The 17,944-nt window shown below is 42.5% G+C and overlaps 1 protein-coding gene across 1 annotated transcript in view; it reads right to left on the reverse strand.

Moving 5' to 3' along the window:
- CCDC6 (coiled-coil domain containing 6) overlaps positions 1–17,944 on the reverse strand; it is a 106,133-nt gene that overhangs the window by 55,304 nt on the left and 32,885 nt on the right. Inside the window, exon 2 of the mRNA XM_021699733.1 lies at positions 856–1,005. Coding sequence (XP_021555408.1) covers positions 856–1,005 — 150 coding nt within the window. The remainder of the gene's footprint in view (positions 1–855; positions 1,006–17,944) is intronic.

The following is a 17,944-nucleotide window of genomic DNA, read 5'->3' on the forward strand; positions in this document are numbered from 1 at the left end:
ATCAATGAATGGAGTGGTTAGCAATGCCCCTGAATGGAAGATACGAGGGAATGCATCTACCTCTCTTAGTCACCTGACAAAGTGGAATTACTCGTCCTCCTGCCATAATTCTTTACCTGCCCATGATCTTGGATAAGCTATGGTATATAATGAAAACTTAATATCCCATTTATTCTTAAATTCACATTAAGTGACCCACAAAATATTTGCCCTAAAACAAATTTTACTTTTGTAATTTACTAGTAAGCTTTGAGGGGGAAAAAGGAGCCTCTGAATTAGAAAAAAATCAAACATTTCCTGGATGTTTTATGTTGTGTCTTCTATAAACTATTGGTGATTAATGTTAAATTATAATAGCTGTCTGATATTTGTTCAGTAACATATTACTCACCCATCTGAACACACCTGATTGCCTGTAATTTTAACGACAGATCATAGATATCTTATATTTTTCCCCCAAATTGACATTTCACTTTATGTCCTCAAATTTTAGTGCAAAAGACCCACTTCTGTTGCAAAAATGTTTATGTATTCATTATAGATTGAACGTAAAAGGAGGAAGAAGTCCCACATTTAGTGTTAATCCTCTATTTCCAAAACACTACATATAGCAATTACTCCTGTGGTAAGGTGCTCACAGCATAAAATATCTTCCCTTACCTAAGCAGATGAGTCACAGAGCCAGAGTCTTGAGTATTACATCGCTGCCATCTTTACCTGGTATTTTTAATCTCCAAAGAACTTTAGCTACAACCTCATCAGCAAATGTTTCAAGCAAAGTGCTCTATCAAAGTAATTTCTTCCTAGAGAGGAAAACAGGCAGGGAAGATGTAAGGGGAGAAAAGATAAATTTACCTGCATCAATTTTCTGGAGAGCTCATTAGTGAGGAACTCTTCTTCTTTTTCATAATTTACAGCAAGGGTTTCTTTCTCCTTCTGCAAAGCCTGGATCTTCTTGAATAAAGTGTTACTGATGAATTCTTCCTCTTGCTCAGCCCTGGCTTGCTGTTTAAAAAAAAGGAAAAAAAAATAAATTAAAAGAGCAACAACAACAAAAAATATGTTAAGGAAACAGGAAATTTATTAATTAAAATATAGTTCTTATTTGCAGAGAGGGCACCCATTTTAATGAGATTTCTATTTTTAACTGTGAACCAATGCACCAGAGGGGCTGAGTAGCAATCCTAAAAGCAAATCTGGCTATTCCCCCAAAGGGCCTCCCTGTACTACGCACGACCCCTCTTCTTAAAGTGATGTTTCAAAGACACTAATAAAGACTGTTTTACAGTTTTTAGAATCAATCCCAAGGCAATCACTAGAATACAGAGAACTCGTCAGATGGCAGACAGGTCCAATTCTGGGGTATGTGCATCAATTCGTGATAACTCTGCAAGTCACTACATCTCAAAGGTTTATAGTTAAAATATCTAGGTAACATGTTTTACTGAAGCAGAGAAGTTCAACTTGCTTAAAAGTAAAATCATGTCACCTCTTTAGGGTGTTACTGAAAGGGTTTGGATATGCAATTTTAAAAGCAATGCAGATCTACATGGATTCGGTGACATGCTCAATGAACAATAATTATAAGGAAATATACAAGTGGCTAGAAAGTAGTACTGAAGTAGCAGGAATCCAACCAGTGAAAAGTAAGGGTGGAGGAAAGGAGTTTTATTTTTTACTTTATTTCCCACTGCGAATTTTTTGGAGGTGAGGCCAAGGACAGGCATAACTGAATTTTAAAAACAAAAGAAAAGAGGGTCAGGATAATTCAATGGGGATGAAAATATTCTTCCATAGCCTCCCCCCCCATGCTATATTTTAACAGGATAAACAGAAAAACCTAACCATCCTTGAAGAAAATTAATCTTTTCAGAAAAAGAAAACTTCTTTCCAGTGAGCTCAACTCTACTCAAAGCACTTTTTAAACCACATCATTTTGATGCATTAATCCCAAATAATGCACTCCTGTTTTATCAGCTAAGTTGAAGGAGAAAGAGCTCCATCAATTCCAAGCCACCAGCACCTGTCACTTACAATAATACGAAAGCCAGAGGGCAGGAGACAAAAGGGCACCAGCATGAAATAATTACCACCTTTTATTGTAAAACCTCTGACAACCACCTCCAAGTCCGGTGGTTTAGATTTCTGTACGTATTCGCTTGCTTCCCCAGCGCCCATGCCCTAACGGCCACAGTTTCTGGGGGAGCCTGTCCTCTGTGCTCCCCATCTCTGTGGCCGAAAGGAAGCACCCCAGTCCCCAGAACTGCCTGTCAAGCAGTTCTACAAAAGAGAGCCACACGGAGTATTTCAACTGAAAAACAGAGCTACACAAAAAGTGGAAACTTTGGGAGAAGGTCCAGCTCTCGGGTTCTTGAAGAAACTACCTGGGATAGGTCAGGAGAACTGAGCACCTAAGAACACATCTCAGCTAATAAATGCTTCTTTCCATCCAAGAGCACCCAGGGAGAGGTCCCTAGTTCCAGGTGGCTCCCTCACACCTGGTATTTTGTTAGCCCTTCCTAGTGCTCTCCACCGAGGTCCAGAAAATCTGCTGAGGACTGCTGCTTCCCCTCCCCCCTTGAAATGACTCCCCACTCCTCTTTAAAACTCACATCCGTCCAGGTGACAGTACTAATGCAACGGGCAGGAATCCAAAGTATTTACAGAGGCACACCTGACGCATATATCCAAGCCCGCAATCTGTTCAAGCTACTTGTTTTTCTGCTTTTGACTGACAACGTCCTACATGATTTGATTTCTGATTATCCTAAAAGTTACAGAACAGAAAGGTAAGAGAGGAACTATAATGCTAGTGATTCTGCACTTAATTATTCAAAAGGGTGTTCACCATAAATTATTTTCGTTATCAGGTCAGACTCAACTTCTTACGTGTTGCCACACGCTCAGTATTTTAGACAACTGGTGTATCTGATCACAAGCAGTAAGAGAGCCAGACTCAGGCTGAGCCGACCACCCTCCCCTTTGCACTGAGGCCTGGAAGTAAGAAGCTGGAAGTAAGGGATAAGCCCTAAGTGTTTGTTCATGGAGCTTCCACCCTACCTCCCCCTTCATCTAACCATTAAGTTACAGGGACAACAGATTTCAATGTAATATAAAACAGAACTCTGCGATAAAAAGTAGATTTGTTTGCCAGGGGCTGGGGGAGAGGGGTGCGTGGGAGATGGGGAATGACTGCTAATGAGTGCAGGATTTCTTTTTGGGGCGATGAAAATGTTCTGAAATTAGTGCTAACAGTTTACACAACCTTGTGAATATACTAAAAATCAATGAGGTGTACACGTTAAAAGGGCAGATTTTATTGAATGTGAATTATATCTCGATTAAGAAAAAGCACTCTGATAATTAGCAGGGTCTGGATTTCACGAAGCACCTGGTTTCCTTTGCAATTCTTCCCAGAGAAAGCAGCACAATTTTAAAAGGATGGGGGCGGGGAGGTGTTGAAGAGCACTAGATCTGCTCTAAAGTGCCTTCCCAAGTAAGTGACACATCGCTGGTTATGAGAGGCTGAGGCTTTCCCTAACAAAATTATTCACGATTTCAGAATAGCCACTTAATTCTAGGGAAAGCCCATTAATGGAAAATGCCGCTCTCAGGACCCCTGAATAACATGCGGAACTGCTCTGTGGAGGCTTGTCAAAGCCTCTAACTTCGTGAGGGGTGGACAGGCCTCACACAGACTCCATCAAAGGCCTCCTTCAGCTAAGTTTTTGCCACGCTTTCATCCGAACCTGAGGCTGTTTGTTATTCTGCCTCCTGCAGCATCTGACATCCAGCGGAAAACCACTGGGAGGACAAAATTTCAGGTCCCCAAAAATGTAAAACCGAGTCCACTCTTATTCTAATCGGTCACAAATCACTGTAGGAATTAACACATAAACGAGGACAAAAGGCAAGATGCTGTATCCAATAGAGCCTCAGAGAAAATTTTTTAAAAGATCAGACAGAGTGGACTGACAAGCAGGAGTAAACCTGATGGTCAGAGGCTGAGCCGAGCGCCACACAAAGCAGTCCACGCCCCGCCAGCCGCCTCCCATGCCAGGCGCCTCATCCGCCCAATGTCAGTCTGAGGCCTGGCTCTTTCTCCCCCCAACTCCAGAACAAGCCTTTTATTTAAGCTGTAAGCAAATGATCCTTCCAATTTATTCCACCAAAGAAGACAAGAGCCTGGTAGACAGTGGCCTAGGAGCAAAGCAGCAAGGCCCAGGCACCATTCACCAGCACTGGCTGTCAGAAAAGCAGGGGCAGAGGGAGATAAAACAAGCTACCATCTCAAATCTCATCAGTTTTATCAACCTACTTCCCTTTTCATCTGAAATGCTTAAAAATTTCAGCATACCTAAAGACATCCAAATTCAAAAATAAAATTGTATTTTCATTTTTTTTATTTATTTTTTTAAGATTTTATTTATTTATTTGACAGAGAGAGAGAGAGAGACAGTGAGAGAGGGAACACAAGCAGGGGGAGGGGGAGAGGGAGAAGCAGGCTTCCTGCGGAGCAGGGAGCCCGATGCGGGGCTCTATCCCAGGACTCTGGGATCATGACCTGAGCCGAAGGCTTAACGACTGAGCCACCCAGGTGCCCCAAATTGTATTTTCAAAGCTAAATAAATGAATCACGGTTCACCTCTAACTCCATAAACTCTCAAAGAGAAAATGTGAACTTTTTTAGGAATGCTTTGAAGGAGGAACACTTTTCTTTGTGTTCTGCCTATGTCTGTAGAGTTGAAGATTGGGACAATCTGGGGAAAAAAATTTAAATGTCTGTAATTATAGTTGCATGTTCAATATTGTTCTAGATGCTGTGTTTAGAAATTGAGCGACTCTCATTCCCCTAGCAATAATCATCTGAGGTCTGTAAATATGAGGACTAGAACAGAAAGCATCTCCATCACTCTCTTTCCCCATCCTATCAAAAATCCAACATTAAAAAAAAGGGAAACAGTAAAGAAATAGGGGAGGGGGCAGGCCAGGAGAAATTTACCAAGTACTCTGGCAAAAATAAACACCAACAAAATCCTTAGAAGAATTATTTTCTCCTGAGTCACCACATATTTAGGCAACCATACTCTGACTGAGCACAATTTTCTGTGAAGAAGGAAAACACAGCTCGTTCTGACCCACTGCTATGATGACCAGGGCACAAATTTGATAGGAGAGTCCAGTGTGATTGTTTAGGGTTTCTGTTCTTTATCGTGGCATTGTGGAGGTCAAGGGTGGGTGGAGAAAGGAGAATTCAAACGCTCTCAACAACAGCATTCACTGCTGCTGAGAAAAATCCAAGTGCCAAAACCAAAGTCATGTAGGATGATGCAATTCACGATCTGCCAAGCATAAGAAAAAGAACAGTTTTCCAAAGCAGGCACTATTTGATAGCAACCATAGGTAAAGGATATAATCAAGAGAAGATACGAGTGACTACCAAGATAACACATTAGCATTTGTTTTTAGAAATTACTTTTAAGTTGATTGCTGACTTGTTTTAATGACAAAAAAATCATAAAGGTAAGATTACCTTGAAGCTCTAATGCTTAAGAGTCCAGGCAGGCTCTATTTATTATTTTAATTATTTAAATTTAGGAATCTATTTGAATATATTATTTAAATTCACTATTCTGTTGCCTAGTCACTTACAATCCATATTTTAATGATCTTAACATCTCAGTTTGAAATAGCATCAAATTGTTACAATAGCAGGAACCACCCAACACAAAGCCAGGCAAGTGAATAAAAACCCTGTGCTGTCTCCACTGTCATTTTACTAGGGTCACCACAGCACAGTCCGGGGAGATGCTGAGTTCAAAAGAACTCATGCCCAATGGCTGGTGCCTCTTAGAGGATTTGCCTGAATATCAGTCGTACCAGGGTTTATCAACACAAACCACTGTCCTGCCACGGCCCTGCATGGTCTGTTTAACACTTAAGTGCCGGTACCTCAGGGGTGGGTGGCAGGTGACACAGAAGATAAGTCCATTAAGTACCTTCATTCCTTCAATTAGAAGAACTAGAGAGATGATTTTAATTACATGTGTGAGAATTAGAATTTTCCATTTAGTCTGTGGAGGCACTAGATTATTTTGTTGTTTCCTCCACATACTGCACACTACCGAGGCTTATAGAAAAAACAATTAATAATCAGTAAATTCAAGCACTAATTTATTCCATTTCAGTAGTGCCAGCAAATCACTCAGTACACAGGGATCAGAGCAGAATCGTTGTTGGCCCTTGCGACTGTGCTATTCTACCCCAGATGCTATGGCCAGGCCATCTGCAGGACTACAGGGCAAGAGAGAAACAGCTAGAAAGGGTGACTTGAAGGACAAGAAGAGCTCAGAGAATCTTGAGGTTAAGAAGGACTCCAACAGCTACCAAGTTTCATCAACCTGCTGTGCCTCTCAGACCAGCTTCAGTGCAAGACCAGTCCTCACCACTCTGGTGTCAGACTGCCTCCTTTACAAGATGCCCACCTCCAGCTGAGTGACCCCAGACGAGCCATGTGACCTCTCTGGACCACCGCTTTCTCCTCTGTAAAGTGAAAATAACGGCACCTCCTTCTGGGTTGGTGTGAAGATAACTTCATATAATTCACAGAAAGAGCTTAGCATAGAATCTTGCATAAGGAAGCACTCAAAAGATAGTTACCAAAAGGCCTGGGGAGAAGCATGTACAGGAGGATTAATGAGAAAACAATCAAAAACCATCGAAAAAAATATATATGGCTTTGCACTTACCGTCATGAAAAGATGTCCAACAACAAATGGTTAAGTGAAATACCAAAATGGAATGTTTATATTGAAAGTGGAAGGACCCTAGGCTGAGTTCCCAAAGAAAAACCACACATCAAGGACACAATGCACTATGAATATATTAACAGAAACTATCTATTTACAACTCCACACATACACACTAACTACCCTACCCTCATGATCAGCAAAGGCTTCAGATATTCAAGTTCTCATAAACTACAAAATAATTTTATCTGAAACATTACAAAGAAAATATGGTGAATGAGCAGCAAGAGAAGAGATCAGGCAGGTTTGAAAAAGAAAACAGAACTTCTTGAAATAAATGTTTAAATTCATCTTGCATTTTGTATTTCAATAGCAAATTTGACACAGCTGAATAGCAAATACTGAAAGACATAAAAATTAATCCAGAATGTAGCACAAAGAAACAACAAAATGGGAAATGGGGAGGATATCAATAAATACAGTAAGGAAATGAAAAATCTGACACACATCTATCTCACTAAAAATTGAGGAGGAGAGAATATTTGGAGATGATGGCTTCAGATGGTATATCTCAGAAATACCATCTGAGAATTTCCCTGAACTAATGAAAGACGTGAATCTATAGATGTAGAGAGCACCAGAATTGGTGCCTAGGCACATTTTAATCCACCTGTACAACATTAAGACAAAAATCTTAAAAACAGTCTAAAGAAAAGACAGATGATCCATAAAGAAACAAGCAGACTGACAATCACTTCTCAACATCAATAGGGAAAGGAGACAACGGAATATTCTCAAAATGCTAAGACAAAACAACTGGCAAACTATACTAGGATATCAAGAATAACTGTCTTTCAAGAAAGAAACAAAACCCACATTTCTAATATAAACCAAAACTGAGTTTATGACCAATGGACCTACACTAAGAAGCTTTCTTCTACAGGATGTACTTATCCCAGAAGAATTGTCTACAATGCACAAAGAAATGATGAGCAAACAAACCAGTAAAAACGAAGGATAATCTCAACAAAGATAACGTTAGTCTGTGAGGTGAAAGTCTTGCTACGGACCCCAGTAGTTAAAACCGGAAAGAGACAAGCCTGCTTAACTCATGCTCTAAGTATAACCCACTGTGCTTATTTCTTACCGCACTTTCTTGAGGCACTGAAGATGTTCTGTAGTGACCAGAACATTCCAACTGCCAGACCAGAAGTGTATGCCTAGAAGACCGCACCCCACCAAATCCCCTTCCTTGCCCATGATCATGGGCTGCACGCATACCAACCCCACCCATGACCACGTGCCCCCTGCATGCTCTCTTGCAGGACCCCTCAGAACCTCTCCTGTAAAACTCCAGGGGCGTACCTTGTGGGAGGTCTGTTGTTAAGGCTTGTTGAGCCTGCCACCTCCCCAGGCTGCCAGCACCCAAAATAAATTTCTCCCTTTCTCGTTTCCACCCCCTCTTGAGTTACTGGCTTCTCTTGCAACAAGTTTATCTGGCAACAGTGTTGGCAAACCCAGCCAGGGGCTGTGTTCTTGATGTGTCCAGCCCTCTTGGGACTACCTGGGTGGAGCAGATGGCCACAGCAGGATGCCAGGACTCTTCGGTTCTTTCCTGAGCTAGCGGCTGAGCTAGATCATTCAGAAACACAAAGTACTGAACTAGCATTAAAATACTGAATAGTAACAGTGTCACTCAAAGGGGATGGTGAGATTTAGAACATTTTAAGGTCCTCATATTTCCTAAAGTAAAGATCTAACATATTGCTTTTAAATGTGCACAGTAAAATTTCAAGGATAACTAGTAAACGAACAGAAATGGAGAACTTCTAAACCAGCAGAAAAAATACTTTAAGTTAAAAGGTACGAAAAGAGGGCGCCTGGGTGGCTCAGATGGTTAAGCGTCTGCCTTCGGCTCAGGTCATGATCTCAGGGTCCTGGGATCGAGTCCCGCATCGGGCTCCCTGCTCCTTGGGAGCCTGCTTCTCCCTCTGCCTCTCTCTATCTCTGTCTCTCATGAATAAATAAATAAAATCTTAAAAAAAAAAAAAAAGGTACGAAAAGAAAGAAAAAGATGGTAGAAAGAAGGGAACTACATCAGTAATCATAATAAACAAAGTAGGCTAACCTAGACAGACTGTGAGATTGCGGGGGTGGGGAACAACACCTAAAAGATATTAGATATAAGAATTTTAAGTACAGAGATGAAAAAAAGATACACCACACAAACAATAACCCAACCCCCAAACTGGGGGATACAGGGTTATATTAATATCTGTCCTAACAGATTTTATAACAAAACACATTTTTAGGAAGTTCTATCAAGCACAGAAAAATAAACAGACAAAAATTCAAAGTATGACGACTGGCAAAGAAAAAACAAAACTATCATTTTGGGCAGCATTATTTAAAAACTATAAAACGCGGGGGCATGGGTGGCTCAGTCAGTTAAGCAGCCGACTCTTGATTTCGGCTCAGATCATGTTCTCAGGGTCTTGGGATGGAGTCCTGCATTGGGCTCGGTGCTCAGCGGGGAGTTTGCTTGAAGATTCTCTCTCCCCTTCTGCCTCTGCCCTCCCCCCCTGCTCCCATGCTCTCTCTCTCTCTCAAATAAATAAATCTTTAAAAAAATAAATAAATAAAACTCTCCTGAAAATTCAAATAATTAGAAGAAAAACAAAGACCATGGCATTTTGTTTTTGTTTGTTTGTTTTTTTTTAAAAAGATTTTATTTATTCATTCATGAGAGACAGAGAGACAGAGAGAGAGAGAGGCAGAGGGAGAAGCAGGCTCCCAAGGAGCAGGGAGCCCAATGCGGGACTCGATCCCAGGACCCTGAGATCATGACCTGAGCCGAAGGCAGACGCTTAACCATCTGAGCCACCCAGGCGCCCCAAGACCATGGCATTTTGTATGTACCACCCATAAACAGAACACATTTCAAAAAGATATTATTTAATATAGTCGTGAAAATTTTAAGGCACCTAAGAATAGATCAGCCAAAGATCTCAATGAAGAAAGTAAGTCTGGACTGAAATATACTTAATAAAGAAAAATACATGAATAGATCTACAAAATTTACTACTGTAGAGATGTCAATTCTTCCCCAAACCATCCATGAATTCAATGCAATCTAATCAAAATATCGACAGGGTTTTTTGAGAAACCTGACGAGCTGATCTAAAATCTGTGTTAAAGCACAAGGGCCAAAAAGCAGCAGACCTCCCGAGGAAGAATGTGAGGAAGAAACCTGCCCTACCACGGAAAGAGACTTACCATAAGCCTATAGCTATTCCCTCATACACTGCTGGTGGGAATGCAGAATGCTACCACCACGTTGCAAAAGAGTCTGGATGATTGTCAGAGTTAAACCTCAAGTCACCAAATGACTCAAACCTCTCCTGCGTATATACCCAAGGACACCGAAAACCTTTCTTCATGCAAAAACTTGTATACAAATGTTCCAAGAAGCATTATCATTATAGCCAAAAAATGGGAAGAACCCAAATGCCCATCAACAGATGAACAGATAGACAAAACATGGTACGGCTATAAAAAAAATAAAGTCCTGACCGTACAACATGGATGAACCTTGAAAATATCCTTCTTAGTAAAAGAAACCAGACAAAAAAGGCCACAGAATGTATGATTCCATTTACATGAAATGTCCAAATTAGGGAAATCCAAAGGGACAGAGTACATTAGTGGTTGGCTAGGGCTGAATGTGGGGGGAAATAAGAAATGACCACTAAAAAGTATGAGCTTTCTTTTTGGGGTGACAAAAATGCTCTGTAATTAAACAGTGGTGATGGTTACGTGATTTTACTAAAAACGACTGAATTGTACATTTTAAAACAGCCCTTTCAACTGACAATTGAGAAGCAATCAGACTGACCTAAATTATACTAAAATGTGAAAGACTGTTTTCCCCAACCCTGATGATTTCTTATGAGGACAGGAGGGTATAATAGGATCCCTGGCTGAGTATCTTCATTCTATCAGTTGTCTATTGTTATGTAACTAAACCATCCCAAAATGTAATGCTCATAAACAACAATATATTATCTGTCATCATTCTATAAGCATTCCCTTGACTGGTTTCACTGAGCTCACTCATGTTGCTGATTCAGCTGGAAGTTCAGTTGAGCCAGTTTGATCCAAGATCAAGGGAGTGAGAAAAGTTTTCATCTCTTAATGAGAGAAGCAGTAAAATACTATTCAATCAGGATACTTCCCTTTTTCAAAGTTTCTTCTCTTCTTTTGAAGACAAAAATTTCCTAAAATCTCTCAAGGTTTTTCTATAAATGGTCGGCATGGGAAAGGAGCAACTCTAGAATTTGGTTAGTACTTTAGGTCGGTATTCGTAGGAGGACCACCTGCATTGTTAATGACCACATTAAGTATGGTCAGATGCTTTTTTGTTCCTGGATCGTACCATGATCAATTGCTGCTGCTAAAACTCATTTCCTTGCTTGCTGACAGCACTACAGGATGTAGTCTCACAGTGGAATAACAACACATTTTCCCAATTATAAACACAGGAGCTAGTCCTGCAAGATCATGATGGGTAATCTCCTCAGATCTATCAGCAATATATAAAAAGAGATCAGACAAAAACTGTCTGTGCCTATGAGTCTCAAGGCACACACATCTGTAAGAACAACTATCATAAACTGGATAGACTAGAGATGCAAAGAGAGAAATGAGCACATCAGTGTTCTGTGTTTGTGATTCCCATCACTCATTAACTTCAACCCATCATCTTCTTCACCTTGATGATATTACTGCCTCCAGGGTATATCTTGGCTCAGAAGCCATGGGGAAAGTTATCCATGGCTCTTGGAAGATGTGCTCTTAAAACGGAGGCCTCCAGGGGCGCCTGGCAGGCTCTGTCAGTAGGCCATGTGACTCTTGATCTCGGGTTAGAAATTCAAGCCCAACGTTGGGTGCACTGATTACTTAAAAAATAAAAATCTTAAAACACACACACACACACACACACTGAGGCCTCTATCATTTTTTCACAAGAAAACCACTAATGCCACACCCTTTATACCTCTACCTATCCCCAAAACCTCGAGGTTTCCAAATTTGGTGCTGGGGCAGTAACTGAGACCCGCAGAACAGGAATATGAAATCTCTACAGCTCGACAAGCTTGGAAAATGAGCATTACTACTCAGTTGCCAACTGTGCAGAGCAAAGGAATCCAGCAAGCACGTCCTACTCCAAAGGGTCAATAGGGGGAGCTGTGGTACAGTGACCCCAGTGGAAAAGGAAGGCAGGTCAATTCCAGGCAGAAAGACAGGAATCCTTCCTCCCAGAAGGTACATTCGCAACAACAGAGGCATCATGAAGAAAATTAGAAATGACAAAGCAAACATTCGAGCAAAGAATAAGCTCACTGGTGGTCATCTTCACCCTAGAGGTAGAGCTGACTGCAAACTATTATTGTTCCTGATTGAATGCTGGTCATGCATCATTCACCATGTGCCTAACTCATCAGGAACACTGCATTATGAACCATGTCTCCACATACCTGACATGGGCAGGGGTGAGCCTCAGCACTCCTCCCAGGAGGCATCCCTCTTCAATAATAGGCTTCCCCCTCAATAATAAGTTCCCAACCAGAACGGCTGACAAGTAGAAGCAGCAACTACAGTGATTAGTTTTTAAAATATAATTCAATACATGACAGAGACTCTCCTACATGGCAAGCACTGTATGGCTATGGCAGTGAATACCACTGTCCCTGCCTGAAGGGGTATATAATCCTCCTACCAATTAAACAAAAGTAACATCATTAATCTATACACTTAGCGGTTGGCCTTGGAGTGACCTTGGCTGCATAAAGTAGCCTGAACAATCAAGGGATTTAAAATGAGATTAAGCTGCACAGAAGAAAAAGGTAAGTATTTTATCCACTACAGTAACAGAAGAAATGGCCCAGCACACAAGCAGTCCAACAAGTGCTGAATGAGGAGTATAAATGTATACAAATATACAAACTTAATTTATACATGTATACGTATGTGTATTTATAAATGAGTCATTAACTCTATGGACTCCATTTCTATACTATATAATGGCAGTCCATATTTAAGTATCGATTATATCCCTGGCACTGTAAGAGGCCCCTTCCTTACATCTCATTTGATCGATACATGGGATTCAAACATTTCAGCCCCACATAAAAATAAGAGCTGAGAGAGGTCAAGCAATTTGCCCAAGGATTCCAGCTACTAAGTATCAGGGCTACAATTCAAACCTAAACCCTGGACTGGCTCCAAAGCTCCTAGTCCTTTTATGGCCTACTCCACTGTTCCAACAACTATGTCTTCCCTAGTGCAAGGGATGTAGCACAATGCTCCCAAAAGCAGCAAAACCCCCTAGCTCAATCTTAAAGCCAACATGTGCTATTGCACCTGGCCTGAGCATCACAAAGCAGCTCATCTTTGGGAGGAGATACCCTGTAATTTCCTTTCCCAAACAAAGTAAGTAAATGATGGGTGACTGACAGGTAATCTTTAAGAACCACACAAGAACCACTTTTTGCTACTGCTACCAATTTCCTGATGGTACCCACACTGTTATTCCCAGGCACACTGACAGCACGCTCTGGTAAGTTAGCTTTACTCCACATGCTCTTCTCCCCACCCCTTGCAGAGTGAATAAGGGTGTATCTGTCGGGATGAGGGAAGACAGGTAAAAGGAACCATGGGAGCAGGTCGGCCACAAGCAGGCCAGTGAGGATTTGGAGTCAAGTCTATTAGGAAACTGTAGGATAAGAAAAGTCATGCTCTCCATGTGTATAAAAGAGCTAATGTATAGCAGGCCTAACCACTGTCCTCTGAAAGGCTGCTTACAAAGCTTAGCCCTTAACTGGTGACTGGGAACTTGAATTGGGAAGGGTTCCCACCACCCAGACTAAAGGGGCTCATTGTGTTAAAACTTTACAAAGGTTATGGTTTGTGATGAACTCCTGCTTTCCTTTGGGTATCTGGAATTTGGGGATACGCTAAGCAGAGGGTGCCTATGTGATCAGTCCCAGTGAAAGCATGCGTGCTGAGTCTCTACTGAGCTTCCCTGATAGACAATATTTCACATGTGTTGTCACACCTGTTGCTGGGGGGAGGTAAGTACATGTAGGACTCCTGGGAGCAAACTCTTACAAGCTCATGCCTTCCTCCGGACTTCGCTCTGTGTACCTTTGCTCTGTGTACCTTTGCTCTGTGCTCATTTTGCTTTGTAGCCTCTGGCTGTAATAAATCTTAGCCATGATCATGACTGTATACTGAGTCTTGGGAGTTCTCCCAGCAAATCATCAAACCTGGGGTTTGGTCTTGGTGACCCTGGACTCACCCAGTATCTAAAAAGAATGGCCTTTCATCTAGCTTTCAAAAAACCATGGGAGCCACGGAAAGAAGCACACATCACACCGTAATGATTTCAGTGTAGTAGTATAAGCTATAACCCAAACTCTGAATTTAAGTGCACCCTAAGAGGGCCATGAAACTACTTAGCCAGAAAAATCTCCCCAGATCTCCAGACTCTTAACCAGCTACCTAATTACCACCTTCAACTGGAGATCATGAAGAAACCTCAAACATAATCAACATCAAACACATCTTGAGTAAAACCTTGGTTTTTCTTTCCCTCACTGCCTTGTGCCCAATTCAATCCATCGGAACACCTTGTTTCTAACTGAAATAGATCTAGAATGTTTCTTTCTATTCTTCTCCTTGCCTCTGTTCCAACCACCACCATCTTTTATCCAGCTGACAACAGCCACTGAGCCAGCCCTGCAGATTCTTCCTGTCTTGCTCTCATATAATCTTCATCTATACTCCATTCTGCATCCAAAGTGACTTTAGAGGCAGAAAACTGACCACTTGATTGGCCTACATCAAGTCCTCCAGCGCTTTCCCATGATACTCAGAAATGGTGATTCCTTCCTGTAATCTACCAACCCTCTGTGACCGAATCCCCACCCGCCTCTCCCTGCCACGCTCACGGCGCCCCGTGACGCAGTCCCCACCCGCCTCTCCCTGCCATGCTCATGGCGCTCCAGCTACACCAGCACATCTACTCCTACACATGCCAAGCTCATGATTCCTGTGTGGGACTTGGGCACTAGCTAGACCCTCTGCCACATGGGAAGCTGGTTACCTGTCATTCCACATCTCCTCAAAGAGGCTGCCCCTGCCACCAAACCTGAAGTCAGCCCTCAGTCACCCATCCCATTATATGGCTTTCCTTCCATCACAGTATCCATTGTCCCTTGAATGCTTTTTTCTTGTTTTTACTTCTCTCCCTGTCACTCCTCACCAGAACATGCGCTTATGAAGCAGAGTGGGTCTGCTGGTGGCCACTGCAGCTCCGGAGTCTAGAACTGTGCCTGGCATCTGGCAAGCCCTCAAATACTGGATACATGGGCACTCTCTAAGATGCTGGAAAAGCCTTCTCTTAATCTCTGAGCCTTTCTCCCTTCACTCTGCTGGTTAGCTGATGGCCAGAGCACTGTGTCAGGTTCTTGTGATAGAACAATGAGAAAGGTACTGTCACTGCCCTTGGCATAGCTAGTCCAGTAATTCCAGATCCGTCACAGCCTTTCCCATCCCACATCAGCTTCCATCGATGCCAGCGATACCACAGCATAGCCCTGTACTTGGCAGCTCTGACTTCCATTCTTATCACCCTCCTATCACCACTGCCACATCATGCTCAGGGTAGCCAAGGAAAGCAACTGACCCCCAGCCTGAACGTTCTTTCTCCTCCTCCCTTCCACAACAGGACCCCCTCATGCTCTACTTGGACCCATGACCACCCAGCCAGACTGCGTTTCCCTGCCTCCCTGTCAGCGAGGTGAGCCCTCAGACCACTGTCTGGTCTAGAAGAGATGAATGGAAGGAAGCAGCATCATCTTTAAAAAGGAAGCATCGTCACCCATGTTCCTTCCCACAGGCTGGAATCAGAGCTGGCGGTCATGAGGCACAGAGGCAGGCTAAGCCCCCGCAAGATGGTGGAGCAGTGATACGCAAGACCCCAGGCCAGTGAACATCACAGAGCCCAGGGCTGGTGAGGGACAGTGAGAGACTCGGAGCCACCATGTTTTGGGTCTCCCTTTTAGCAGTTTAGCTTCTGCCTTAGTATAATTCCTGAGATGAAAACTCATCAGTATGAGAGGAAAGTCAGGTCTAAGTTTAGAAATTAAAAGCTCCCCCAAGATATAGTAAATTAAAGTGGCAAAGGCAAGAGTATGTCTATTATGATCCCGTGAGTAAAGTTTTATTTAATAAGGATATATAAAATGCATTCATCTAACAAATAAAAAATTATGTTTATCATATAAATGTATATAAATATCATGCATATAAATCATTGTAAATATTTTAAAAATTAATAGAACTGCACCTAAGAAATGTTAATCGTGCCTCTGGAGTCACACAACATCCACAGAGCCGAGAACATTGCCTTGTGCATTCGAAAAACTAAGTTTTGTAAATATGAACGTTCACTTTGCACTGGTATATGTAGACAGACAGACACACACACACACACACCCAGGAGGGACTGCCTTGCCTACAAGCCCAATATCAAGATTACATTAGCATCACCTAATATTCATTAAAAGAGAAAAAAGATAAACTACCCATGCCAGGCCCTTCTCCTGACACAGCAGGTCAGCTCCGGGCTATGGGGCCCAGGGCTTCTGACCCGCCTGGTGAAGCTGCAGCAGAGGACAGTGTGCTTGCACTCGGGAGACCTGGGCTCTGGTCCTGGCTGTGCTGTGAACGCCTATTTAACCTTGGCAAGCTTCCTTCTACCCTAAGCCTACATTTCTTTCTCTATAAAACATGAGATGATCGAAAGTCCCTTACGACACAGCAACTGAGAAAATCAGTTACATTCTCCAGAACTCTAGGGAAAACCTTTGGTCACTGAGGACAAGGAAGATGGCTAGTCAGTGGGAAGTAGGAACGAGAACCCAAATATCGCTATTCCCCATTCAGTGCTCTTCCCACATCCTCCTCCTCCTGCCCTCGGAGGTAGCGGGGATCTTACCCTGCTTTGTACAGCAACTCTTAGGAAGTATCCTCCAAACTCAGTGGACAATTAGCAGCAAAAGAGCATAGGACTCTGATTAAATATAAGGGAATACAATTCTCTCCCAAAAGCCTCAGGATCAAGGGACTTAGAGGGGAGAAAGGCCGGGGGGGGGGGGGGGGGGAGAAACAGATTACAAAAGAGTAGAAAACAATCAAAGAAAATAAGTAGTCTATTAGGAAAAACACTGCTAACATTGTTATCCATCCCTTCTAGACTCTATGCCTATACATTTGACAAAACTGGTTCACATTATAGGCACACTGTATCCCTTCACCCCACTTATTATATTCCAAGTATTCTCTGTGTTTAAATGTGCCTCCAATGATTTTTGATGTCAGAAATATCCTAGCTCACCAATCTCCCTGCCGTCCCAGATGTTTTCAATACTTCCACTGTAAGAATTGTTACAATGATCTTGCTCGAATAGTATCTGATACTATCCTGGCTGGATGCTCCTTCCAGCAGATTCCCCAAAGCTGGGTTTCAGTATGGAGTTAAGATATGGGGATTGAAAGCAAACTGCTTCCGACATTCTTCGAAGCTACAACTTTGTCTGCTTCCTGTGCAGCTGCAGGTGAGAAAGTGGTAGCCAGTTGACTCCCCCGTTCATCAGCTGCCCACTCGTTCAAATGCATCTGGGGTTTGGCTTCTACACTGACTTTCTATGGAAGCCAACTCCTCTGAAGAGGGGACAGGCCTGACAATGCTTTGATTAAACTGGAAGACTGGCTTTGTGATTTGGGGGGTTGATGTATGAAGGTTCTCTGTTTTTCTGTGAGGGAGAGAGAGAGATGGTTTAACTTTTAGCAAGGGTTTACTGTTCAACATAAAATTTCTGTTCTGGTTGCACATTGAAGATACAGTGGTCAAACTATGTTACCTCCTTGGTGCCCAGGCCTGAGTCTGTTTCCTCCACGCTGAAGTAGTACACAACAAGTAACTTTCCCGACAGAACTTCCACGAAAGCCCACTAACCTGCTGTTAGGAATTAAGGTGAAAACCCAGCGCAGGTCCTTCACCTTTTAAACAGGACTCCAGGGGCGCCTGGGTGGCTCAGTTGGTTAAGCGACTGCCTTCGGCTCAGGTC

This window comes from Neomonachus schauinslandi, chromosome 6 (assembly GCF_002201575.2).
Source record: "Neomonachus schauinslandi chromosome 6, ASM220157v2, whole genome shotgun sequence".
NCBI classification, from domain to species: domain Eukaryota; kingdom Metazoa; phylum Chordata; class Mammalia; order Carnivora; family Phocidae; genus Neomonachus; species Neomonachus schauinslandi.